General features: G+C 52.9%; 1 protein-coding gene and 1 non-coding gene across 3 annotated transcripts in view; both read left to right on the forward strand.

Moving 5' to 3' along the window:
• Positions 1 to 23,403, forward strand: part of MEF2D (myocyte enhancer factor 2D) — a 38,167-nt gene extending 14,764 nt beyond the window's left edge. Inside the window, exons 2-12 of one of the 2 annotated variants that reach the window (XM_030824195.1) lie at positions 3,240 to 3,431; positions 4,050 to 4,253; positions 5,747 to 5,884; positions 6,909 to 7,119; positions 7,359 to 7,415; positions 9,504 to 9,694; positions 10,198 to 10,218; positions 11,473 to 11,602; positions 18,110 to 18,350; positions 18,834 to 19,140; positions 19,474 to 23,403. In XM_030824195.1, the coding sequence (XP_030680055.1) occupies positions 3,378 to 3,431; positions 4,050 to 4,253; positions 5,747 to 5,884; positions 6,909 to 7,119; positions 7,359 to 7,415; positions 9,504 to 9,694; positions 10,198 to 10,218; positions 11,473 to 11,602; positions 18,110 to 18,350; positions 18,834 to 19,140; positions 19,474 to 19,485 (1,566 nt within the window). In that variant the 5' untranslated portion in view covers positions 3,240 to 3,377 and the 3' untranslated portion in view covers positions 19,486 to 23,403. The remainder of the gene's footprint in view (positions 1 to 3,239; positions 3,432 to 4,049; positions 4,254 to 5,746; positions 5,885 to 6,908; positions 7,120 to 7,358; positions 7,416 to 9,503; positions 9,695 to 10,197; positions 10,219 to 11,472; positions 11,603 to 18,109; positions 18,351 to 18,833; positions 19,141 to 19,473) is intronic. The other variant, XM_030824196.1, reaches the window with a different exon arrangement.
• Positions 16,963 to 17,100, forward strand: LOC115837682. Its single transcript, XR_004032745.1, has one exon. It is a non-coding gene; the product is annotated as a U4 spliceosomal RNA (small nuclear RNA).
• Positions 23,404 to 25,169: the final 1,766 nt, after the last annotated feature.

The raw sequence follows: 25,169 nt of genomic DNA on the forward strand, positions 1-25,169 counted from the left end.
GGCTGGTGTTGCTCTTGTCCCAGGGTACCAGTAGGAGGCCCAGGGCCCATGGAGCACCTTGAGGAAAAGGAGGAGGGGAAGAGGAGGCCAGACAGGTGGCTCACACCCGTAATCCAGGCACTTTGGGAGGCTAAAGCGGGAGGATTGCTTGAGTCCAGGAGTTCAAGACCATCCTGGGCAACATAGGAGGAGACTCTGTCTCTACAAAAGTCAAAAAATTGGCTGGTCGGCCGGGCACAGTGGCTCACGCCTGTAATCCCAGCACTTTGGGAGGCCGAGGCGGGCGGATCACGAGGTCAGGAGATCGAGACCATCCTGGCTAACGTGGTGAAACCCCGTTTCTACTAAAAATACAAAAAAAAATCAGCCAGGCATGGTGGCGGGCGCCTGTAGTCCCAGCTACTCAGGAGGCGGAGGCAGGAGAATGGCGTGAACCCGGGAGGCGGAGCTTGCAGTGAGCCAAGATCGCGCCACTGCACTCCAGGGCTGGGTGACAGAGCGAGACTCCGTCTCAAAAAAAAAAAAAAAAAAAATTGCCTGGTCGCAGTGGCTTATGCCTGTAATCCCAGCACTTTGGGAGGTTGAGGTGGGCAGATCATGAGGTCAGGAGTTCGAGACCAGCCTGACCAACATGGTGAAATCCTGTCTGTACTGAAAATACAAAAGTTAGCCAGGTGTGGTGGTGGACACCTGTAATCCCAGCTACTTGGGAGTCCGAGGCAGGAGAATCACTTGAACCTGGGAGGCAGAGGTTGCAGTGAGCCGAGATCACGCCACTGCACTCCAGCCTGGGCAACAGAGTGAGACTCTGTCTCAAAAAAAGAAAAAAGTCAAAAAATTAGCTTGGCATGGCGGTACACACTCATGGTCCCAGCTACTTGGGAGGCCGAGGTAGGAGGATCACTTGAGCCCAGGAGTTTGAACCAGCCTAAGCAACAAAGCAACACCCTGTATCTACAAAAAAAAAGAGAAATTATTAATAAATTATCTGGGTGTGGTGGCATACACCTGTATGATCATCTACTTGAGAGGCTGAGGCTGGAAGGTTGAAGCCGCAGTGAGCTGTGATTTGTACACTCCAGCCTGGACAACAGAGCAAGACCCTATCTTAAAAAACAACCACCACCACCAAAAAAAAAAAAAAAAAGAAGAAGAAGAAGGGTAGGGAGTCGTTTGAAGAGCAATGCGTTTATCTGCATTGTTTTCTGTAGGTATCCAGGCAGAGCAGAAGCTCTCCAGCTAGGCTGGGGAGCAGTCTTGGTAATGGGATGGGGCCAGTATCCCAGCTCCTCCCAAATTTATAGATTCCTTGCCTTCCCTCTCCTCCTTCCCTCATGAGCAAGAGACCAAGGCTGAACTTTAGCATCTACTGTGGTACCGTAGGGGCCATGTTGAGTTGGGCCGGAAAGGCTCCAGGGAAACTCAGCGGCCATTGGCAGTGGGAGCTGGGGGGTAGGGGTAGGGGTTGTTCTCTGTCATCAAATACCTCTCCCCAGGTAGTGGGCAGTGGGTGCGGAGGATCAGACAGTGGCTGGGGGTCTACATCCCTGGACTCTGCAGTAGGGTCTCTGGGCATAGAGCTCTATGGAAGGGGAGCTCTGGAGGGGAGGGCGGGCCTTCTCTGGTCCAGGCTCCTCCCAGGACCCAAATAGAGTGGCTTTAGAAAGCATGGGCCCCAGTTCACTATCCTCTTCCAGCATCTTCCAGAAAGCTCCACTTTTGATGCAAGGACTCCTGGAATCAGAGCTAGAGGGGCCCTGAAGTCATTCCGTGCCTCCATCACATCTTGGGCCCTTCCAGTCCCCAGGGACTCACCCAGCCTGCGTAGGCACTGCCCACACCGGAGAGAATGCACCTTTTCTGGCCCAGGCTGTGCTGCCATCCTTGAGCCCCCTCCTATCCTATGGTGCCTCCTGGAGTTGTGCAGTGCAGGGACTGTTTCTCATCCTGGCTTTAGCATGGAGCTGTTCAACCAGTGGGCTGTGAGGGGGTTACACGTGTCCTGAGACAGCAAGTTCTCTGCCTGGTGCCTGCATCCGCCTGGCTGCCAGTGGCCTCCCCAGTGTATGTCATTTGGCCCTGTATTTTCTCTGTCTGCTTCAAGATGTACAAGGTTGGGAAGCACTACTCTTAGACTGAGCTTGGGTTCTAGATGTGGTCCATACCTCTAGAGCAGAAATCAGCAAACTATGGCCCATGGACCAAATCTGGCCCATGCCCATTTTTGTAAATATAGTTGCATTGGATCACAGCCATGCTTACGCTCATTCGTTTATGTGTTGCTGTCTGTTGCTTTCATGGTACAATGACAGAGTTGAGTAGTTACAACAGAGACTGTATGGTCTGCAAAGCCTGAAATATTACTATCTGGCCCCAAAATTTCCATCTCCTGGTATAGAGGAATGGTTTCATTATTTTAAGCAGCACAACTCTTTCCACAAACAAAAATCTTAGGCTGGGCGTGTCCGAAGGTAGCGAGTTAGCTCAATTGATTGTTCACAGTCAGTTACAGATTGAACTCCTTGTTCTACTATTTCCTCTCTTCTCACTACTGCACTTGACTAGGCTTATAAAAATAAAAAGAAACCTTAGGCTTAAGCTCACTGAGTAAAACAGATTAGTGTGGAGGAACTCTAGTTGAAGGGAGATGTGGGTGCTACAACCCCAAGCCCCACTGCAGGACTCCAGGCCCCAGAGTTCCATGACTTGGTATGAGGCCCACTGCTCTAGACCTGCTCTAGTATGTTCTTGAGCCAGGGGCACCAGAGACATCCTATCCTGGCACCAGGTATACCATGCTTGTTGTTCACTGACTGGGCAGATGTCCTCTCAGCATTGTCTCTTCTCCAAGCTTCAGAATGGGAACCATAGTTCTAGGCCAGAGGAGCAGCTGGAGCACCCAGGTGTCTATAGTACAAGCAGGTTCTAGAGAGAAGAATGGGCCATGGGATATTCTCTGAGACCCAGACCCTTGGAAGCCAGGAGGTCCATTTACTGTGATCTGGAGCCTGAGGACAGCAGTGACCGAGGGGAAAGAGTCTGGGCCTTGGTGTGAGCTCCAGCTTGTGCCTGGCTGTGGCATACCATTGCCTCAGGCAGACAGCATTGCCTCATGTTGAGAGTGGAGCTCAGATGCTGCCAGCCTCTCACAGGGGTGCTGTGAGCCTGGCCTGTGTGCCCAGGGAGCAGGGCTGGGGGTTTTGGGGGCTCAGAGTCCTCTCATGACCCTCCCCTTCCAGGAGGCTGTGCAGAAGGTATCCTGCAGACCATGAACTGAGCACTGTTCCCAGACCGTTCATGAGCACAGTGTAAGGTGTGCCGAGACCCACCACCCAGCGAGCCCCTCCCCTCCGTAGCACTGAGGACCCCCGGAGAAGATGGGGAGGAAAAAGATTCAGATCCAGCGAATCACCGACGAGCGGAACCGACAGGTAGGGAAGTCCTAGAGCCGCACGAAGCAGGTGATGGCAGGGAGCAGGCCTCTGCCTTTACTCCCTCCAGGCATTCCAAGAGGGCTTTGTGGAAGAGGGGAAACTATAAGCTATTACAGAAGGGGAAGGGAGATTGGGAGAAGAGGAACCCTAACCTCTTTGCAGCTCTTGGAGCTCTGCATCCCAGAACTCCAAGGCTCTTCTGCTGCCACAGCTAGATGAGCCCATGTTCCCATCCCAGAGCCATATGCAAGCCTTAGGTCATACCCCCAGGCACCCCTCCTTTCCAATAGGAATCCTCTCCCTCCCAATAGGAATCCTCTCCCTCTTCTTCTCCACTGACCTCTTCATAGCCTCCAGCACAGAGGTGTACAGTTCTGTCCACCTGAATCCTGCCCCTTCAGTGAGTGGGCTCTGGGCTGTATCTCAGCTGTGTGTTGGCCTGCAAGCACTAGCCTGGTCCTTCCCCAAACCAGGGACACCTGAGACCAGGGCCTGTGTCACACTGAGAATGGGGGCTCCTGAGGGCAGGGGCTATGTCCAGCCATCTGTAGGCTGGGACTCCCAATCAGGCCTTAACTGAGCTGGATCTGGCCACCCACCCATCCTTCTCTGCAGGTGACTTTCACCAAGCGGAAGTTTGGCCTGATGAAGAAGGCGTATGAGCTGAGCGTGCTATGTGACTGCGAGATCGCACTCATCATCTTCAACCACTCCAACAAGCTGTTCCAGTACGCCAGCACCGACATGGACAAGGTGCTGCTCAAGTACACGGAGTACAATGAGCCACACGAGAGCCGCACCAACGCTGACATCATCGAGGTGGGCCCATACACACAGGCACCAGGATATACCCCCGCCTGCATCCACATGGACACATGCCCACGTTGCATGTACACGCAGACCTGCCTATGCACACACACTGGTATACATGCCCCTTGTAGCCCCTCACCTGTGTGCACACACATGCAAACTCTCCTCCCGTCATACAAACCCAGGGCCTGAGGAGGAAGGAAGAAGGGCAGTTCAGGTGAACAGGCCAGTGCCAGGCTGCCAGCCCACACCCACCCTGCCCTCTCCAAGAGTCTGTCTTCTGTCATCCAGTGTGATGTAACATCTCTGTCCTGCCTTCTTGCATCCTGTCTTTCTCTTTGTCTCTCTTTCCCTGCTTCTCCATCTTTTGGTGTGCTCCTGCACCTGCCTCTTCCTTTTTTAAATCTCCCTCTTTGTTTCCATCTCTCCTGCTGTCTCTGTCTGTTTGTGGGCCCGGTGGTTCTATTTTTTGTTTCAAAGAGAGCCAACATTGTGAACTGTTGAAGGACATGAGCTTTGGAATTCAGCTCTGACCTTTACTGGCCACATGGCCTTGGGCAGGTGCTTAGGCTTTCCCGAGCCTTGGTGCCCACCTCCACGAAACGGGGTCAGTGCCTGCTTTGAAGGGTGCTGTGTGAATTGAATGTCCCTGCTTTTCACACTGAGGTGTGTGCACCTTGGGGATACAGAACTTGTGCTGACGAAGAGGGCGCCCGGGAAGCCACAGGCCTACTCAGAGATTTGGAGGAAAGTCCCTTATTTTTATGTTAGAGAAGACAGATTTACTCTAGACTAGAAGGTAAAATTTGCATTCATTTTAAAGACAAAGCAAGTATCTGTTAAAGCTATTTTGAGCATGAAGAGGGCAGCTTTGGGGTCTACTGCAGATCCCCTAGCTGTGCCTCCACTAGAATGTAGGGTGGTCACAGTAGGGACTCAGTCAGTGTTCATCCCCTTTCCTTTTCCACATCCCATTCCCTGCTCTCTCTGTCTCCATCTCTATTTCTCTCTTCCTCCTGTTCTCCTAAGCAGAGCCCGGGGACTGGGAGCAGAGCCCCCCTGCCTACCTCCCCCTGGAGAACTCAGTGCCTTCTGGTCAGGGCTTACCACAGAGTGGTCGGGCAGGGACTGGTCCAGGACACCAGCTCCTTAGCCCATCCCCTGGAGGCCCCATGCCCTGGAAGCCCCCTCCCTGCCTGTCACTTTGGAAGTACATGTCTCCCTGCCAAGTGCACCCCCAGGTTAGGCTTACCTTCCAGCCTTGTTCTCTGTGTTCCAATGGCTCCCACCAAGCCCATCTTCAGATCTTCACACGGTGCCCCAGGAGGCACTGTCAGTGGGGAGGGGCGGGTTACATTGAGGGAGGGGCCAGGGAGATGCTGGGAACCCTGAGGAAGGATGTCAGGGAAGAGTAGGGGGCTCTCAGGGAGGGGCTGGAAGGAACTCCAGCGAGGCGGGCGGGAAGGACTCTTACCCAGCTGATGGCAGTGGTGCGGTTACAGACCCTGAGGAAGAAGGGCTTCAACGGCTGCGACAGCCCCGAGCCCGACGGGGAGGACTCGCTGGAACAGAGCCCCCTGCTGGAGGACAAGTACCGGCGCGCCAGTGAGGAGCTCGACGGGCTCTTCCGGCGCTATGGGGTGAGCCCCACTCACTCTGTCTCTGTTGGCCCCCCCTTCCGGCCCCTTCCCCCCAGGCGCTGCACAAGAAGCACAGGGAATGTGAGAGCCCTGAGGTGGACGAGGTGTTTGCCCTGACCCCCCAGACGGAAGAGAAATATAAAAAGATAGACGAGGAGTTTGATAAAATGATGCAGAGTTATAGACTGGCCGTGAGTAGTCGCATGGAGCAGAGCCTCCCTGTGGTGCATGGTGTGGCTTCGCGCCCTGGCTCTCGGCTGCCCTGATGGGTGCTCCGCTCTGAGCCATGCTCGGGTTCTTAGTGACCACTGAGGAACCTCTGACCTTGGTCATGATAAACCTGCATCCCTGCTGAGACTCTACTGGGATGGAGCATAAGTTGGAGAGGCCTGGAGTGTCCCCCTCTCCAGCAAGAAGTGTGTAGATGACATGAGATCCTTAGAGGACAGCAAAGTGGAGTGTGCTCTTTGTCCAGATGTTTTTTTTGGGGGAGAGGCCTGCTTGGGCTTGCTCTGATAGCCCAACCAGAAACACTCAGCCTTGTGTAGGGAAAGCAGAACTGCTGAAGGGGAAGGCAGCAAGGTGGGGGTGAGCTCTCTCTGCAGCAGGCCAGATGGGGGGAGACTGCAAGTGAAATCATGTCCCTACCCGTGGTGCAAGCCTTTAACATCCGTGTGTGAATTTGGGTCTGTTATCAGGGCCTCTAACCTGCTCCCCGTGTGTCCTGCCTGGCTGAGGACTAACCCACCTCCACTAGGGGGTGTCCCTGGTCCTGTCTGCAGTGAGCAGAGCCCTGTTCTCATTCTCTGGGCCAGAAATGGACCCAGAGCTTCTCCCCAGAGTTCTTCCTTGGTGGGAGTGACAGGCAGGACTCCACAAGGGCACAGGGCAAGGAGCTTGAACTGCTGGCCCTAGGATGCATAGCCCGGAAATGAGAAGAACCCTTGCCTGCCCTCCCAGGAAAAGTGGGCTCCATGGAAGGGGTCAACCTGGCCTGATCCTGCCCCTCCATCTTTCTGTCTAGTCAGCTGTCCCGGCCCCCAACTTTGCCATGCCTGTCACGGTGCCCGTGTCCAATCAGAGCTCACTGCAGTTCAGCAATCCCAGCGGCTCCCTTGTCACCCCTTCCCTGGTGACGTCATCCCTCACGGACCCGCGGCTCCTGTCCCCCCAGCAGCCAGCACTACAGAGGAACAGTGTGTCTCCTGGCCTGCCCCAGCGGCCAGCTAGTGCGGGTGAGTGGGCTGGCAGGTGGGTAGGTGAGGTGGAAATGAGATGTGATGGGGACTTTGGGATTCCATTTTCAACGGCAAGTATTTCTCTCCACCCACCACAGCATTCCCCCATTTGTATGGCTCCTGAGGGAAGGGAGTATGACTCTTCCTCCTGGGGTCCCCTCTTCATGTTCAGTCCCCAAGACTCAGTCTTGAAGGGGGAGTGTTGTCAGCTCATCCTGGTTCTGTTTTTCCTCCAGGGGCCATGCTGGGGGGTGACCTGAACAGTGCTAACGGAGCCTGCCCCAGCCCTGTCGGTGAGTGTGGTCATCCTTCTACCTGGAGGTGGGGAGGGGTGCCCGCTCAGTGGCCTCAGGGGGTCCAAGGGCCAAGAAGGACCTAGATGAGAGGAGAGGAAGATCCCAGGGCCAGAACTGGATGAAGAGTCAGTCAGAGATTTTTAAGCCCCTGGATTTTGTTTTCTGTAGCAATGATTGGTGTAGATGATAAGCAGAGATGGAGGCTCAGGGAATTCTGGGCAAACTGTGAGAATGGACCAGCATTTCTAGTTGGAAGGGAAGACCCAAGTTTTTGCAGTTGAGTGTGGTTGGGATCTGGAGGATGAGAATGCTGGGCGTTCCCTAGACAAACAACAGGGACAGACTCACATAGACACTCACACAGGTACTCACACACATACGTGCGTTCTCCCTCTTACAGAAGTATCTAGATGTTAGATGTGCATTTGTGAGCACATGTACATAAGCCACAGAAGAGGCCAGCATGGTGGCTGACGCCTGTAAACCCAGCACTTTGGGAGGCTGAGGTGGGGAGATCACCTGAGATCGGGAGTTTGAGACCAGCCTGACAAACATGGAGAAACCCCGTCTCTACTAAAAATACAAAATTAGCCGGGTGCGGTGGCTCATGCCTGTAGTCCCAGCTACTCAGGAGGCTGAGGCAGGAGAATCACTTAAACTTAGGAGGCGGAGGTTGTAGTGAACTGAGATCATGCCATTGCACTCCAGCCTGGGCAGCAGGAGCAAAACTCCGTCTCAAAAAATTAAAAAATAAAAAAAAAAGCCACAGAAGAAAGGCTGCCCCCCTACCCCTGGCAGCCAACAGCCCCTCCTACCCTGTGCCATTGTCCGGCTGGGTGACTGTGACTTCGAATGTCACGATTGACGTCACGCTGACATTCCTGCCATTCCCAGAGTGATCCGGGAATTGGGATAGAGGCAGGCACACACTTCCAGGGCAACAGCATGCTCTTAGGGGACAGAGCAAGGAAGCATTTCTAACTGTGGTCACTCTCACATCCTTGGACCTCAGCATCCCCCAGCTCAGTTTTGGGGCATGATACCTCCCTGGTGATAATTGTGTCACAGGGTCAGGAAATTAAAGGAGTGGGTGAATATGTCACCCTCTTCAAGGAGAAGGCCAGAGAAATGCTTGTAGACCTCAAGTGAGCAGTGATACATAGAGACCCTTGAGTCCAGCATGTGGAAAGTGGGAGAGAGCCCTCACTTGGCCTCCAGCCAGCTGTGTGGCCCTAGGCAGGTCATTACACGTCTCCCAAGCAGGCTCTAGTTTCCTCTTCTGTGAACAGGGCTAATGTCCTATCTGTTTTGCAGAGTTAATGTGAGGATTAAATAAGATAATACATGTGTGAAAGGCCTGTGTGGATTGTAGAATATGGAGCAGATATAAAAGATAGTTATTACATTTGTTATTACCAGGCTAATTATGATGGTGGCTGTGTTATCTGTCTCCCAGTGCCAATAACACCATCACCAACAGTGAATGGCTTGTTTCTCCCAAGCTGTGGGCAACTTGTCACATGTTGATCCAAATCACATCATCCACCCCCAGCTCACGGCAAATGGAGCAGTCCGAGTGGTTGTTGGTTTGTCATGGTGACCAGGCTTCTCAGTGAGGCCCGGATTCCAGGCTGCCACCCCTTCCACATCCTGGTCATGGTGGGTCCTGTCCAGGGTAGACTGTGGGATCTAAAAATGCTGGACTTCCTGCCTGTGGAGACTAAAGAAGAGAGAAGACAGGGAGAGGCTTGGGTACAGAAGAACCTCTTGGCCGTCGCAGAGCCTAGAGGCAATGGTTGCTTTCCAGTTCTTCCCACTGACTTCAGAGTCCCATCACCAAGCCCTATCACATGTAGCTTGGAGTTAGGGGAACGAACCTAAAGATTCAGGAGTAAGGAGTATTTGCCTCCCATTATTCCCAAGACATGAAGTGTTTAGGGAATATCAGATAGCTCAGCCCCCACTCAGAGCCTAAGCGTGGCTTTGAGAGGTTCTGGGTAACAGGAGTATTGGTGTGGGGAAGTTAATAGGGCTGAAGGATAGGCCCATGCTTTTCCTTTTACTCTCATGTTGTCACTTCTCCAGGGAATGGCTACGTCAGTGCTCGGGCTTCCCCTGGCCTCCTCCCTGTGGCCAATGGCAACAGCCTAAACAAGGTCATCCCTGCCAAGTCTCCACCCCCACCCACCCACAGCACCCAGCTTGGAGCCCCCAGCCGCAAGCCTGACCTGCGAGTCATCACTTCCCAGGCAGGAAAGGGGTTAATGCATCACTTGGTAAGTGGGTGTCTGGGCCAAGAGTGGGGGCTGGGGAATGGAAGAGTAGGGACAGGGGAAAGAGCAGATCTCTAGCAGGAGAGATGAAGGCTAGCCAGCAGTTAGGACTTCCCAAGAGAGATCATGGAAGCATGGCTTTTTATGAGCTTTTTCTTCCCAGAGGGCCTTTTAAGAGGTTGCAACATAAGAAGTACCAGCCTAAGGCAGTAAAAAGGAGCAGGAGGTGAGAGAGAAGGTTCTGTGATGGGGAGGATCATAGAAAGGATTTGCCACTACAGCAGGAGGGATGGGGATTAGATTGTGAGCATTTCCTAACTGGTGGAGATTGGGATGGAGCATCTCTGGAAATGAGTCAGGACAGTGAAGAGCTCTGCCTTTGTAGGCTGGGTAGAGCCATCCTACTCTTATGCAGAGAGGTGACTGGAACAGCTGTGGGGACAGAGGTGTGGGGGAGGGCAGCGGCCAGAGACTGAACATCCCCTTGGTTTTATTTCTGCTCTCAGACTGAGGACCATTTAGATCTGGTAAGTGAGGCTGTGAGCTGTTTGCTCTGGCTTTGAATTCTGGGTATTGCTCTGTGGTCCCCCAGCATGAAGTACATGTGCGTCCTTGGCCTGTCGCCTGTGCGTGGACTGTTGCTGTTTCTTTGCTTAGTTGCCAGGAGCTGTGCTTAGGTGCCAAGTGGGATTCAGAGGTGAATGGGGTGGGGGTGAGAGGTCAGGCGTGTGTGTGTGTGTCTGTGTGTACATGTATGTCTGCATGTGGTGTTACATTCATTCAGACACACCTTTCTCTGTATGTACGTGTGCGAGGAGGAGTGGGGCCAGCCCAGGGCTCAGAGGTCCCACCCTGATGCCTGGATTAGGCCCTGGACTAGGGGACTGGATCCCACTAGTCCTCTGACTCCACTCAGGCCCACACTGCATTCTCGGGATCCAGGACAGGATCCTTCTTAGGAGGGAGGTCAGCTGGAAGGAGAAGTTGGTGTTTCAGGGGAAGCCAAGGCCCCGGCCCAGGCTGGACTTGTCCTTCTTGGTGGCGGCTTCCCACCTCCCCTGTCTCCCTGTGCTCCCTCCTGCACTTAGTCCATGACACGGGCACTCAGAGGCATGCACAGCTGCTCATCTTCCTCCTCTGTCTCACACACTTACATACTCACCCCCAGCCAGGAGTGGGGCGGGGGCTCCTCCCTCCCCAACTCCCTGACGGGAGGCCAGAGAGGCTGGAAAAGGCAGGCAGGCTTTGGCGGCCAACACGGCGGCAGTTTCGGCCCCAGCGTGGAGTTGGAATAAACAAGTGACTCAGCGGCAGATGGAGCTGACAGCCCCACACACGTGTGTGCATACGCGCAGGCACACGCCACGCCAGGCCCCACATTCCCCTCGCAGATGCCAGCACGCCTCTGCCGGGGCGTGTGCTGCAGTGTGATGGATGGAGAGTGGGCTCCAGAGAGACAGGGGATGGACGATGTCTCCCTTCCCTCACTCTGCACTGGGAGGCTGGGCGAGTGTTGGTGCTGGGGCCACAGGGCCAGTACACGTGCCTTCATCTTTGCACGTGTGTTGGTGTCAGTGAATCTGTGTGTGCATGTTTCCCTCCATGGATCTGAGTTTCTCTGTGAATGCACCAACGTGTTTGTATATCTGTAGGGGCCTCCGTGCTAAGGCACCCCACCTTGGCTTTGGGATTCAGGGACCCCACCTTGGCCTTGAGATGGAGGGCCAGCATAAAGCTGCCCACCTATCAGCCACCTCCTGATGGACAGTTTTCTCCTACAGAACAATGCCCAGCGCCTTGGGGTCTCCCAGTCTACCCATTCGCTCACCACCCCGGTGGTTTCTGTGGCAACGCCGAGTTTACTCAGCCAGGGCCTCCCCTTCTCTTCCATGCCCACTGCCTACAACACAGGTGAGTGTTTATGTGACATGTGCATGTGTGCACGTGGGCTTGGGGCAGGCAAGTGACCAGACAGAAATGCTAGATATCCCCTGGACAGGCCCCATCTGAGGAGGGCTATTGATTTGGGGGAGCCCCCACCTAATTATGGTTAACAGGTTTAGCAAATAAAAGCACAGAATGCTTTTGAATTTGAATTTCAGGGAAAACAAGTAGTTTTTTAGTACAAATATGTCCCAAAGACATTCTTCTGCTAATGTATGTCCCAAAGACATATTTTATTTTTGGGTTTTTTTTTTCTTTTTTGGAACAGGGTTTCACTCTGTCACCCAGACTGGAGTACAGTGGTGCCATCCTAGCTCACTACAGCCTTGAACTCCTGGGCTCAAGTGATCCTCCTGCCTCAGCCTCCTGAGTAGCTGGGACTACAGGCACATGCCCTCATGCCTGGCTCTTTTTAAATTTTTTTTTGTACAGACAAGGTCTCTCTGTTGCCCAGGTTAGTCTCAAATTCCTGGTCTCAAGCAGTCCTCCTGCCTCAATCTCCCAAAGTGCTGTGTTACCGATTGTGCCCAGCACCAAAGACATACTCATGCTAACAAATTATGCATTGTTTCATCTGAAATTCAAATTTAACTAGGCATTGGTTTTTTTTGTTTGTTTTTGTTTTTTTGAGATAGTCTCACTCTTGTCACCCAGGTTGGAGTACAGTGTTGTGACCTTGGCTCACTGCAACCTCTACTTCCTGGGTTCAAGTGATTCTCATGCCTCAGCCTCCTGAGTAGCTGGGATTACAGGCATGTGCCACCACGCCCAGCTAATTTTTGTATCTTTAGTACAGACCGGTTTTTGCCATGTTGCCTGGGCTGGTCTCGAACTCCTGAGTTCAAGTGATCCACCAAAGTGCTGGGATTACAGGCATGAGCCACCGTGCCTGGCCAGCATTGTTTATTTTTTAAATAGTACTTAATGGAGGAGGGAGCCCCTGTCCTCAGAAAGCCTGCAGCCTGAGGAGGAGACAGGACAAAGGCAGGTCTGCAGATCATTCAGGCTGACCAGTCTCTAGGCTCCAGGTATGGGGAGTGGTGAGGGGGACATGGTCAGTTCAGAAAAGCTTCCTGGAAGAGAATGAACAGGGAGGCTGAGGAGGCCAGAGAGAAAGCACAGTCAGGGTCAGTTTGCTAGCTTCCTGGGAAAGCCAAATGGGGGCTCCAGGGCAAGGCGGAGGGGGAAGAAGAGCGTCTCTCCTCTAATTTTGTCATGGTGGTGGAATGATGATGGGGGAAGGAAGGAGGAAGAGGGAAGAAGGTTAGAGAGGGGATCTGAAGGTAAAGAGTCACTTAAGGACATGAGAAAGGTCCCTGGATAGAAGAATTCAGATAGGACACCCAGTGCGTGGGCTGTCCTGGGTCCCTAGGGCCATCCTGGCCTGTGTCACCCACCCACTCACACCTGCGCAGGAACAGTCTGTGATACTCTCAGCCATCCTTGCCTGTACTCTAAGCCACTGTGTCAAGAAGGACTTGCCAATAAGGAAACGCCTTGTCCCCTTGTTTCTGAGCATTCATGTGGCTGGGGAACCTGAGCTCTTTCCAGCTAGAGACCTCTGCCTTCCTCAGGTTCTCTCACATGTGAATGGTTATGTCAGGCCAGTTCCTATGATGAGTTTAGTCTGGACCAAAAGACTCATAAACCTCTCCCCCTTCCCCAAGCCTCCCAGGGTTGAACCAGCCACCAGTGCAAATACCCACAAAATCCCACCTCCTCCCCACATGTAAAAATCCAGAACCCAGGCCAGGTGTGGTGGCTCACACCTGTAATCCCAGCACTTTGGGAGGCTGAGGCAGGAGGATCACGAGGTCAAGAGATCGAGACCATCCTAGCCACATGGTGAAACCCCGTCTCTACTAAAAATACAAAAATCAACTGGGTGTAGTGGCGCGTACCTGTAGTCCCAGCTACTCTGGAGGCTGAGGCAGGAGAATCACTTGAATCCGGGAGGCAGAAGTTGCCATGAGCCGAGATTGCACCACTGCACTTCAGCCTGGGCGACAGAGCGAGAGTCCCTCTCAAAAAAAAAAAAAAAAAAAAAGTTCAAACATAAAAAGGCTGGGCGCGTCGGCTCACGCCTGTAATCTCAGCACTTTGGGAGGCCGAGGCAGGTGGATGACGAGGTCAGGAGATTGAGACCATCCTGGCTAACACAGTGAAACCCTATCTCTACTAAAAATACCAAAAATTAAGCGGGGTGTAGTGGCATGTGCCTGTAATCCCAGCTACTCGGGAGGCTGAGGCAGGAGAATCGCTTGAACTTGAGAGGTGGAGGTTCCAGTGAGCCGAGATCACGCCAGTGCACTCCAGCCTGGGTGACAGAGTTAGACTCCGTCTCAAAAACAAAAAAAAAATTAGCCAGTCGTGGTGGCACACGCCTGTAGTCCCAGCTACTCGGGAGGCTGAAACAGGAGAATTGCTTGAACCTGGGAGGCAGAGGTTGCGGTAAGCCAAGGTTGCACCACTGCACTCCAGCCTGGGCAACAGAGCGAGACTTTTGTCTCAAAAAAAGGAAAAAAAAAGAAAAATCCAGAACCCAGCCCTCTGTGTAGGAAAGCCCCTCGTGGCAGGTAAGAGAACTGGAGGGACTGCTTCATGTTGAGGGACCAGACTCTGGCTTGTGTGTCTGTGTGTAGTTACCACCCAGGTGTCTTTGAGCCCCTTCTCTCTTGCATGTGCACCCATGTGTGTGCCCAGCCCCAGGCTACTATGTCCTGGCAACTTCACAGATGGCTGCTTCAGAAGACACACCCTGTGGGCCCATCTCCCCATCTGTAAGAGGAGTGGGTAGACAGGAGGTCTACGAGGCTTTTCCAGCCCTGCCACTGGGCCTCTGGGGCCCAACCAGAAAAACCAGCCCTGAGGGTGGGGTGGCCTGGGGACAGGGACAGTTGGCGGAGGGCAGCTCAGACCATTTTTCTGGAGCTGTTTATCAGGGACTCTATAAGGGTGGTTTTCTGTTTTTCTGCCATCTTGTTGGACCCACAGTTTTTATGAAGCAGGAGGAAAATTAGTTGGTGTCAGCCAACCTGGGACAGGCACTCAGGAAGGCTAGACTTAAAGATTCTCATCTGTCACTCTGGCATGAAAGCAGTTTCTGCCCCTGGGCTGCCCTTGGAGCCCTGCTGGGAAGTGTGTGAGATTTCTCATCTCCTCTCAGAGACCACAGGCTCCCTTTCCTCTTGTTACAGGAGCAGCTAAGCAGATCTCAGTTTAAACAGCAGGTGTTTTCAGGTGACCCTAGGTGTATAAACAAAACCCCAGTGAACACATTGCTGTTTAGTTGTTCACTGTTTACAGTCCTTGGCTGCAGTTCAAGTTCCGGCTGGGGGTAATCAGGCTATGGTAATGCCTCATGTGAGGGCCTGGCCCCTTGTTGACACTGGCCGCAGAGGCCTGGCTGTGGTGGCTCTGGGAGCAGACCACTAGGCTGCCAGGTGGCCTTGGGCCATGGTCCTCCTTGGGGAGCCAAGCCTCCCAGTAGATAGGGCTGGAATCTCGTAGGACAGTGCAGGGCTGGGAGCTAGTCTCCACCACTCACTCACTGAGGGACCTTGGGCAAGGGACTGTACTGCTCTGGGCTTGGCTTCCTAGTTTGTAAAACAAGTGTTAGAAATAGTTGATTCTGGCCGGACACGGTGGCTCACACCTGTAATCCCAGCACTTTGGGAGGCCGAGGTGGGCAGATCACGAGGTCAGGAGTTCAAGACCAGCCTGACCAACGTGGTAAAACCCCGTCTCTACTAAAAATACAAAAATTAGCCGGGAGTGGTGATGTGCGCCTATAATCTCAGCTACTTGGGAGGCTGAGGTAGGAGAAGGGCTTGAACCTGGGAGGCAGAGGTTGCGGTGAACCAAGATAGCGCCAGCTACTCGGGAGGTTGAGGCAGGAGAATTGCTTGAACTTGGGAGGTGGAGGCTGCAATGAGTAGAGATTGCACCACTGCACTCCAGCCTGGGCAACAGAGCGAGACTCTGTCTCAAAAAAAAAAAAAAAAAAAAAAGGAAAGAAAAGAAATAGTTGATTCTAGGGCCCGTTCCTGCCCTTGCTCTGCTTTTTTAATAAGCATTTCAAAACTCCTGACCAATGTTAGGAGACTAGAGCCAAGCACATATCCCCCTCTAGAGAGATTTAAAGGTAATAGAGTCCTGGGGTCCTGTCTTAGCTCTGCCACTGGCTTTCTCCATGAGCTGGAGCCTGTTCCTCAAACTTGAGGCTGCAGTTGCCTCATTTGTAAAGTAATAATAGGTAAATCTTTTGATTATTTTCTGTGGACCAGACACTGTTCTACATGCTTTTGTGTATTAACTTGCTCAGTCCTCACAACAGCTGTGTGATGTAGGTAGGATTATTACCTCCAGTTTATAGGCAGAGTAAGTAACTTACCCAAGGTCACATGGCCTAAGTGGAGGTAGCCTGGAAGTTTGACCTCATAGCTCATGCCTTTTACCTTATTGCTATATTGCAGAGATAATACTATCTTCCCTGCATAAAAACAAAGGGCTGGAGCAAATGACTCCCTGAGTAATAGCATAGTGGTGGGGTATTGGGATGATTGAGGGGTGCGTTCCCTATCTCAGCACTCCCACTACCACAGTACAGCCTCAGGGAGGACATTTTCTTTTCTTTCTTTCTTTTTTCTTTCTTTCTTTATTTATTTTTTTTTTTTTTGAAACAGAGTCTCGCTCTGTTGCCCAGGCTGGACTGCAGTGGTGCAATCTCCATTCATTGCAGCCTCCACCTCACAGGTTCAAGCAATTCTGCCTCAACCTCCCGAGTAGCTGGGATTACAGGTGCGCGCCACCGCCCAGCTAATTTTTTGTATTTTTAGTAGAGATGGGGTTTCACCATGTTGGCCAGGCTGGTCTTGAACTAGGGAGGACATTTTCTAAACTGTCCCAAACAGGATACAGCATGAAACAATAGTGCTGTGTAAATCATGAAACATTCCTTGATTCTATTTATTCTGTGACAGTGCAAACATCAGTTTCTTCTTTAAGGTAGACATTTTATGACATAATGAATACCCCCTCATGGGGTGATCTGCTGGAACCTTGGCCAGCAGTGCTCCCGGCATGGTACCCTTGCAGCCCCTCTGCCCCTTGGGCATATGGCCTCAGGGGCTAACTTGTGTCCTCTGTGTTTACATGTGTGTGTGGGCACAGCAGCTGAAACCTGCTGCTATAAATTTTAGGTATTGACAGTTAAGGAGGCTTGGGGGCTGTGCTGGAGGTAGAATAGCAGTTGCAGTGATTTGCCTCTGAAGCCCTATTCACCAAGCTTTTACCAGGGCTCCCCACTACCTTAGAAAGGCAATTGGAGCTTTGGGCCGTGGGATATCATAGCCGATGAGGCTTATTCAAGGTGTGATAATTGCTAATTGAAAACTTTACCAATACCCACCATGATGACTTGAAATATAATTGGCATTGGCAATTTTTGACAGTCTCTACAGAGACTGAACCAAAAAAAAAAAAAAAAGGCAATTGGAGACTTGGCAGGTGAAAAAAGATGACGGTTAGACATAGACCTTCTTTACTTATCATTTTCCATCTTTTTATTTTTTTAATTGTTATTATGAAAGTGATACCTACCCATGATTTTTTTTTTTTGAGACAGCATCCCACAGGCTAGAGTGCAGTGGCATGATCATAGCTCACTGCAGCCTCAACCTCCCAGGTTCAAGCAAGCCTCCTGCCTCAGCCCCCTGAATAACTGGGACTACAGTGCACGCCACCACCCTAGCTAATTTTTAAGTTATTTATAGAGATGGAGTCTCCTTATGTTGCCCAGTCTGGTCTCAAACTCTGGGCTCAAGTGATCCTTCTGCCTTGACCTCTCAAAGTGCTGGGATTATAGACATGAGCCACTTGCCCAGCTGATGTTGTTGTTGTTGTTGTTTTAAGTCCAACACTATTTTTAAAAACCACCTTTTGGTCGGATGCGGTGGCTCATGCCTGTAATCCCAGCACTTTGGGAGGCTGAGGTGGGCGAATCACTTGAGGTCGGGAGTTTGAGACCAGCCTTGCCAACATAGTGAAACCCCATTTCTACTAAAAATACAAAAATTAGCTGGGCGTGGTGGCGTGTTCCTGTAATCCCGGCCATTTAGGAGGCTGAGGCAGAAGATTTGCTTGAACCTGGGAGGCAGAGGTTGTAGTGAGCCAAGATCGTACCACTGCACTCCAGCCCAGGCAATAGAGTGAAACTCCATCTCAAAAAAACAAAACAAAAACCACATCTTTTCATCCTGTTAAAACACAGCACCTCATGGTTATTATGACTTAGGTTTCTTTAACTCTGAGTACCATCTTCACTGAATTTTTGTGGTCTTCTTGAATTCTTTACATCTGTCATTACACACTCCCTGTCCCCTCATCCCCACAGTCCTCCTGGAGGCAGCTCCCTCATAGGAGCCTGTGTGCTCTCCCCAACTCCAGGTTCATCCTCACTTTTCCTCCATGCAGATTACCAGTTGACCAGTGCAGAGCTCTCCTCCTTACCAGCCTTTAGTTCGCCTGGGGGGCTGTCGCTAGGCAACGTCACCGCCTGGCAACAGCCACAGCAGCCCCAGCAGCCGCAGCAGCCACAGCCTCCACAGCAGCAGCCACCGCAGCCACAGCAGCCACAGCCACAGCAGCCTCAGCAGCCGCAACAGCCACCTCAGCAACAGTCCCACCTGGTCCCTGTATCTCTCAGCAACCTCATGTGAGTCCTGGGGAGACTCCATGTGAGTGTGTGGGAAGGGAGAATTGAGGAGCGGGAAGAGGAGGGACCTCTTGGGAGCTGTGTTCCCTGCACGGTTCTAGTGGACATCCTATGAGGCTGTGCACTGCACAGTCTGTTAGGCAACGGTGGCACCCGTGGGGTCTCTTGTACAGACCGAAGAGGCTCACCCTGAACCTCTTCTGAGAGCCAGCCCCAGGGTAGGGGGTGGGAGGTGGGGGGGCCCTGGGTTGCAGAAGATGACATGGGATGGAAAGAGAACTAATATTTCTTATTTCCCTTCTCTTCCCTTCATTTGACCCCCTTCTGATCACTCTCCATCCAATTGCCTCTCCCCAACACCCCATCCCCCATATTCTCATCCTCTGTTCTCTGTCACTTTCTGTCTGGTGTCCTATCACTTGTTCTGTCACTCACCGCCTCTGTTTTTATCCCTTGTACCCCATTTCCACTGCCTGCCTCCAGCCCGGGCAGCCCCCTGCCCCACGTGGGTGCTGCCCTCACAGTCACCACCCACCCCCACATCAGCATCAAGTCAGAACCGGTGTCCCCAAGCCGTGAGCGCAGCCCTGCGCCTCCCCCTCCAGCTGTGTTCCCAGCTGCCCGCCCTGAGCCTGGCGATGGTCTCAGCAGCCCAGCCGGGGGATCCTATGAGACGGGGGACCGGGATGACGGACGGGGGGACTTCGGGCCCACACTGGGCCTGCTGCGCCCAGCCCCAGAGCCTGAGGCTGAGGGCTCAGCTGTGAAGAGGATGCGGCTCGATACCTGGGTACTGTAGCATCACCTCTCCTGTCTGCCAGTGTCTGCTACACCCAGGGACTGCCCCGCGTGCCCCCTAACCTGTTTTATTTCCCACCCAAGAGGCCTTGTGGCCGGCTACCCCTTCCGCCAGCCCTTCTAGGGCAGCAACACCCCTTCACCCCTGCCAAAGGCCCATCTTCTCCCTCCCTCCAGCATCAGTCCTTCTGCTCGATGACTTCCTCCCCTCACAGCTGGCCCTGCCACTAGAATCCTGGCCCTATGGGGAGAGGGGAGTGGGGAGTGCATACCCATAGCCTGGGCCACCCCCTCACACCCCCTTCTCCATCTCCTCTCTTCACAGACATTAAAGTGACGATTCCCACTCCCCTCCTCTCAGCCTCCCTGATGAAGAGTTGACAATCTCACCGCCCGCCCTTCCCTGCCCCGGGCTCCTCCCGCTCGACCCCCACTTCCTTTCTTGTGCTTCGTGTCCTGTTGACGGTTACATTTGTGTATAATTATTATATTATTATTATTATTATTATATTTTTTTTAATTTGGATTCTTGCTTTGGAGAGGGGGATGCTCTCATCCCCTCTTTCTCTACCCCCCACCATTTTCACTGGCTAGGGGGCTCTCTTTTTCGTGGGAAGGGGGGGACACTTTGCACGTTGTACACATATGCTGCAGGAAGGGGGTGGGGGGCCCAATAGGCCTTTGGGAAAGGACAGGTGCCGAGCCCTGCATGTGGAGCCCTCCCACCCCACCCCCAGATAGAGGGAAATAACCAAAAAACTACCAAACAACAGAAACCCACACTCTAGACTGAAACCCCAAAGTGGGCTTGATGGGTGGGTTTGTGTTTGAAGGGGAAAGTGAGGCAGAGGTTCTGAAAAGGGTCTCTGTTTTTGGGTTCATGTAGCCATAGGCACATGGAGCAGAATACCTAAGCCTGGCCCCCAAATGCCCCTGCACACACACGTGCCACACCTGCGCTGATTCTTGTGTGTGCTGCACCCCCAAGGTGTGTGGGTGCTGGCTGAGCTTTGGGCTGGGAAGGCAGCCTGGGAATCTGAGGCTGGGGGCAGGGGTTTGAGGTGGGGGCCTCTCTGGAAGCACATTTGGAGAGAAAGACAGAGAGCCATGAGGAGAGGGCTGAGGAGGGCAGAAGGGCTAGGCAGGGGGCAAATTGGGCCCCTCCCTTCCCCAGCTTTTCTCTAAGATATACAGTGCAATAGCTCCCCACCCCTCAGTTGACGCCAGCCCTGTAAAGCTGGCCACAATGTGCAGGGAGAATGGGGAGAGGGTCTTCAGTGAGGTGGCTGGGGCGAGAGTCGGCCTGGACTTCCCTGGGGTGCTCCAGGCCAGAGCTCTTTCATCAGGGCGAGTGTGGTGAGGGGACGTCCTTGGCCTTGCACGCACACTACCTGGGGGAGTCAACACTGGGATGGTCTGTGGGGTGGGAGGGCCTACGGATGGGTCCGTAGAGGTCCCACTTCCCTCATTCCTCCTTGGCCCCTCTCCCTAGCTTCTCCTGTTAGCTCCTTCTGCTCCTGACCCCACCTCCTTGCTCTTGGCGCCCCCATTGTCTCTGGCTACCTCCTTGTCCCACCACCTCCAGGCCGCATCCCACCTTCCCTCTTGGCTACTGTAATTGTAAATAGCGACCTTTGGAAAACGTTAGCGGTGTAACAGTCCAGGAAACTGTTTTTTGTTGTTGTTGTTGTATTGATATGAAATGAGATTCTATTTTTGTCAAAGTATATTGTAATAATAATGACTCAAACGGCCCGTACTGTACAGACGAGATTCTTCTGCTGTTGTTCTTGCTCCCCTCCCCTCCTCTGAGTCCGCCCCTCCCTGCTGCCTCCTCAGTGGGGCAGTGGGCAAGGGCCCAGGGGCAGCCGAAGCACGGGGTCCTGAGACCTCAGGCAGGATTGGAGATCAAACCAGAGGGGGCAGGCCCCCAGCCTGCTCTCTAGGATCACCCCCCGCCCTAAGGGGCCTGGCCTGGAGTGACGTGGGCAGGCAGACTGTCTGCCCGACTCCTTCACACAAGCCCAGCTCCTCTGCCCAAGGGGTGCGGTGCTCCCTTGGGGTTTCCTCCCAGTTGGAGAGTAGAGTTAGACAAGGCCCAGTTTTGTGTTAGCCAACCATCTTTGCCCACCTCTATGACCCAGCCTCTTGCAGTATTCCAATACTTGATGCAGGGAAGGAACCAGAAGCAGAGGGGCCTCTACGCAGGCAGGTACACACGTGTACCTGAGTGTGTTCATGAGGGCATCTGGTGTTTATGTGTCTGAGTGTAGCTTTGTATTTATGTGTGTGTGTATGTGTATGTCTGATTGCACGGGTGTACCTTTGTATTTATGTGTGTGTCTGGTTGCACGGGTGTGCCTCTGTGTGTCTCTGAGCCTGGCTGGGTGTGTATGCAAATCTGTGTGACTGGAGCTCTAGGGGCATCTCTGTGTCTGAGTGTGCCTGGTGTGTGTTTACGAAGGGAGAGTTGGCTGCTCCAGCTCCACAACCCTGGGACCCCAACTCCCGTCTTCCCTGCTCCTTTCCCTGTGTTCACCCTCAGCTCTGATGCATTGAACTGCAGTTGGGGGGATTGGCAGTTAGCCCTCTGTGCTTCTCCCTGCAGCCCTACCTCTGCCAGGGCCTCTCCATGGACCTCTGCTTCCACCCACGTATGTCCACTTAGTCACCCACACTTGGCACACAGTTCCTGGAGTACCCTCTTTCCCCAACCCCAGACCTGCTTTCAGAGCAAAAGTCAAGTCCCTCTTCCTCCATGAAGCTTCTCCCTCAGCTGAGCAGTGATCCATTCTTACTCACTCTTAACCCCAATCTGCTGACTGGGTGGGGGCAGCATGTCCAGCCTTCCCACCTCTCCTGCAGGCTTCTAGAGGGAGTTTCAAAAACTGATGAGCCTCGATCCAGGGCTTGAAAGAAGCCAGAGTGTAATCTTGTTCATGCATGCATCCCCAGAGCCTTGCCTAGTGCCTGGCACATAGTAGGCACTCAATAAATGCCGAATGGGTGAATAGTTGAATGATAGGTGCTCAATAAATGAATGAATGGCCTTCCCTTCTCAGGCTATTCACACAATTAGTCTGCCCACCTTTCTAGGCTGGGCTTGGCCACCATTAAACACGGGGTGGGGGTGAGGGCCCCTGCAGTTCACGGTGCAATATTCACCAGTTTTGCCCTCTGCCTCATAAAGGCAAACCTGGCTTTTGATTACCATGTGTGGATGTTTCAGTGTCCTTTCTTCTCTGTCCCTGGGGACGGGGTGGTCTGTGAATATGTGACATTTCTGCAGTTCAGTATCCGAAGGTTTCTCTTGGGGGTAGGGGCTCCTGGGCAGCCAGATGAATGGGTCCCTGGGAACCCAGACCTCAGATGGGGACTTAATGTCTTCTTCCTCTCAAGCCAAATTCGCCTCCACCCACTCCCTCTGAAGAACTGGGCATTTGCCAAAGTAACCACTGGAGTCATCTAATGGCCCTCCCCCTCCCCAGGTTTCCCACAGCTTTCAGGGACAGTGGGCAAAAGGACCCCCCTTTCACCACCTCAATGGAACACACCATCCTCCCCCCTCAACAGCACACTCAGTGCAGCAAGACTGACCCCTGACCCCCTCCCAGCCCTCCCCACCTTGGACAGGAAGGAAGTAATGCACCTTCTCTTGCTGATTATTTATTTGTTTGGAGAGACAGAAATGTAAAAGTGTATCTAGAAATATCTATATCTCTATATATTTTTAACTGACTCTTTGGAATCCCCTGGGGTGGGGTGAGGGGTAAGTTTAGGCGTTCGCGGAGGGGAGGAGACATGGAGCCTGGGAACTCCTTGTTCTCCCCTCTGCTGCCTCTCCCCACCCCTTAAAGCAGTTGGTAGAAGGAATGGTATTTGTATGGGGGGAGGGAGGCTGGAATGGAGAATCTGGATTCTCTCCTCTTCCCCATTCTCCAGAGGGAGGGAGGTGGTGAGGAAGAGGAAGGGAGGGGCAGGACGGGCCATGGAGGTGCCCCACCCCCACACCTGACAATCACCCACACTCCTGGGGCTCTTCCTGGGTCCTGGGGCAGGGCGAGTCCAAGTGTGAGGCTGTTGATTTGTTTTCAATATTTCTTTTCGTGCTGTATGGTGATGCTTTCTTAGTATTCTACACAATAAGAAAAGACAAAGTCCTCGAGATTCTTATGAGTTTTGTTTGAAAACTCTTTCACTATATTTGTTGTAAAGAGGTTTACTATTAAAAGAAAAAGAATACACGTTTCTGATACTTCGGCGTGGGTTTTGGTTTCTTTGGTGCCGCGAGGATGGGAAGGAAGGACTGGTGTGGCCCCATCAGGGTGAGAGGCTGCGCTTCATCTCAGCAGGGAAGAACGGGGAGCGGCCTGCGGGGCGGGGCACTTCCACATGTCTCAGGTGGGGTTTTCAGGTGAGAATTTCTTCTAAGTGTTCTGTCAGAAGGAGGCAGCCCCAGCCCACACTAAGGAGGGGTTGCCCAGCTAGAAGCCTCAGGAGGGATTCTGGGACACAAAAATAGAAATGCCACCCAAGGTTGAGTTCAAACCAGAATGGTGTTGGGGTGGGAGTTAGCACAGTGAGGACCTTTGACTGCTGAAAGCCTTCCTCAGCAGAGACTTGCCCAGGCACTATGTTAGGCACAGGTGGATTCCATCCTCGTGCTCCTCACAGCATGCTTCCCTCCAGCAGAGGAAGCCACTCTTGCCCTTTCAAAGTGCTTTAACAGTGCCAAGGAGCCTCTCTCTGCCCACCTGACACATCCCACAGGACCACACCACCCCACTCCGCCATGCCTTCCAGCCAGGGTGGTCTTCTCTTAAACTTGCCTCCTTGGCTGGGCACGGTGGCTCACGTCTGTAATCCTAGCACTTTGGGAGGCTGAAGCAGGCAGATCACCTGAAGTCAGGAGTTCCAGACCAGCTTGGCCAACATGGCGAAACCCCATCTCTACTAAAAATACACAAATTAATTGGGCATGGTGGCGTGCATCTGTAATCCCAGCTACCTGGGAGGCTGGCGCAGGAGAATCACTTGAACCCAGGAGGCGGAGGTTGCAGTGAGCTGAGATTATGCCATTGGACTCCAGCCTGGGTAACAGAGCGAGACTCCATCTCAAAAAAAAAAAAAAAAAAAAAAAAAAAAAATGTCCAGGCGTGGTGGCTCACGCCTGTAATCCCAGCACTTTGGGAGGCCGAGGCAGGCCTCGGGATAACCTGAGGTCGGGAGTTCGAGACCAACCTGACCAACATGTAGAAACCCCGTCTCTACTAAAAATACAAAATTAGCCGGGCGTGGTAGCACATGCCTATAGCTACTAGGGAGGCTGAGGCAGGAGAATTGCTTGAACCTGGGAGGCGGAGGTTGCGGTGAGCCAAGATCATGCTATTGCACTCCAGCCTAGGCAACAAGAGTGAAACTCCGTCTCAAAAAAAAAAAAAAAACAAAAACAACCCTGCCTCCTCATACCCAGCACAGCCGTGCCCTGGGGCAGATGCAGCGGCTGTGGAGGAAAGCAGATCCGGCTTGGCTTCCTCCGAACAGGGTGTGGCTGCTTCTCTGTACCTAGCTCAGGTGCTGCAGAGGCGAACGTGGAGTGTGAGGGGCCATATACAATGGCAGAGACAGGCCTACCAATGCCTAAAATCCATGAAGCATGGTTAAGGCTGTGGGTGCTACACATGTAGGCTGTTGTGAGAGCACACAGGAGTCAGGCTTCGTGCCTTGGGTTTCCTCATCTGCAAAATGCCGATGACCATCTGTACTGGTCCTGCTTCCCTCATAAGGTCATTGCAGTCTTCCCCTCACTTCTCCCTCAGCAGGGGCAGAGAGGAACGATGAGCTGAGCAGGAAGGGGTTAAGAGGATACCACCCTCTAGATGAGGCTCCCTGTTGGTTACCTGCTCCCCTGTAGCAGCTTCCAAGATGACCTCCAATTATCCCTGCCTGGTATTCATGCCCTTGTGTGATCCCCTCCCTCAGTGAATCATGGTTGGTGTCTGTGTCCAATTAAAAAAGGCA

This window comes from Nomascus leucogenys, chromosome 12 (genome assembly GCF_006542625.1).
Source record: "Nomascus leucogenys isolate Asia chromosome 12, Asia_NLE_v1, whole genome shotgun sequence".
In the NCBI taxonomy this organism is placed as follows: Eukaryota; Metazoa; Chordata; class Mammalia; order Primates; family Hylobatidae; genus Nomascus; species Nomascus leucogenys.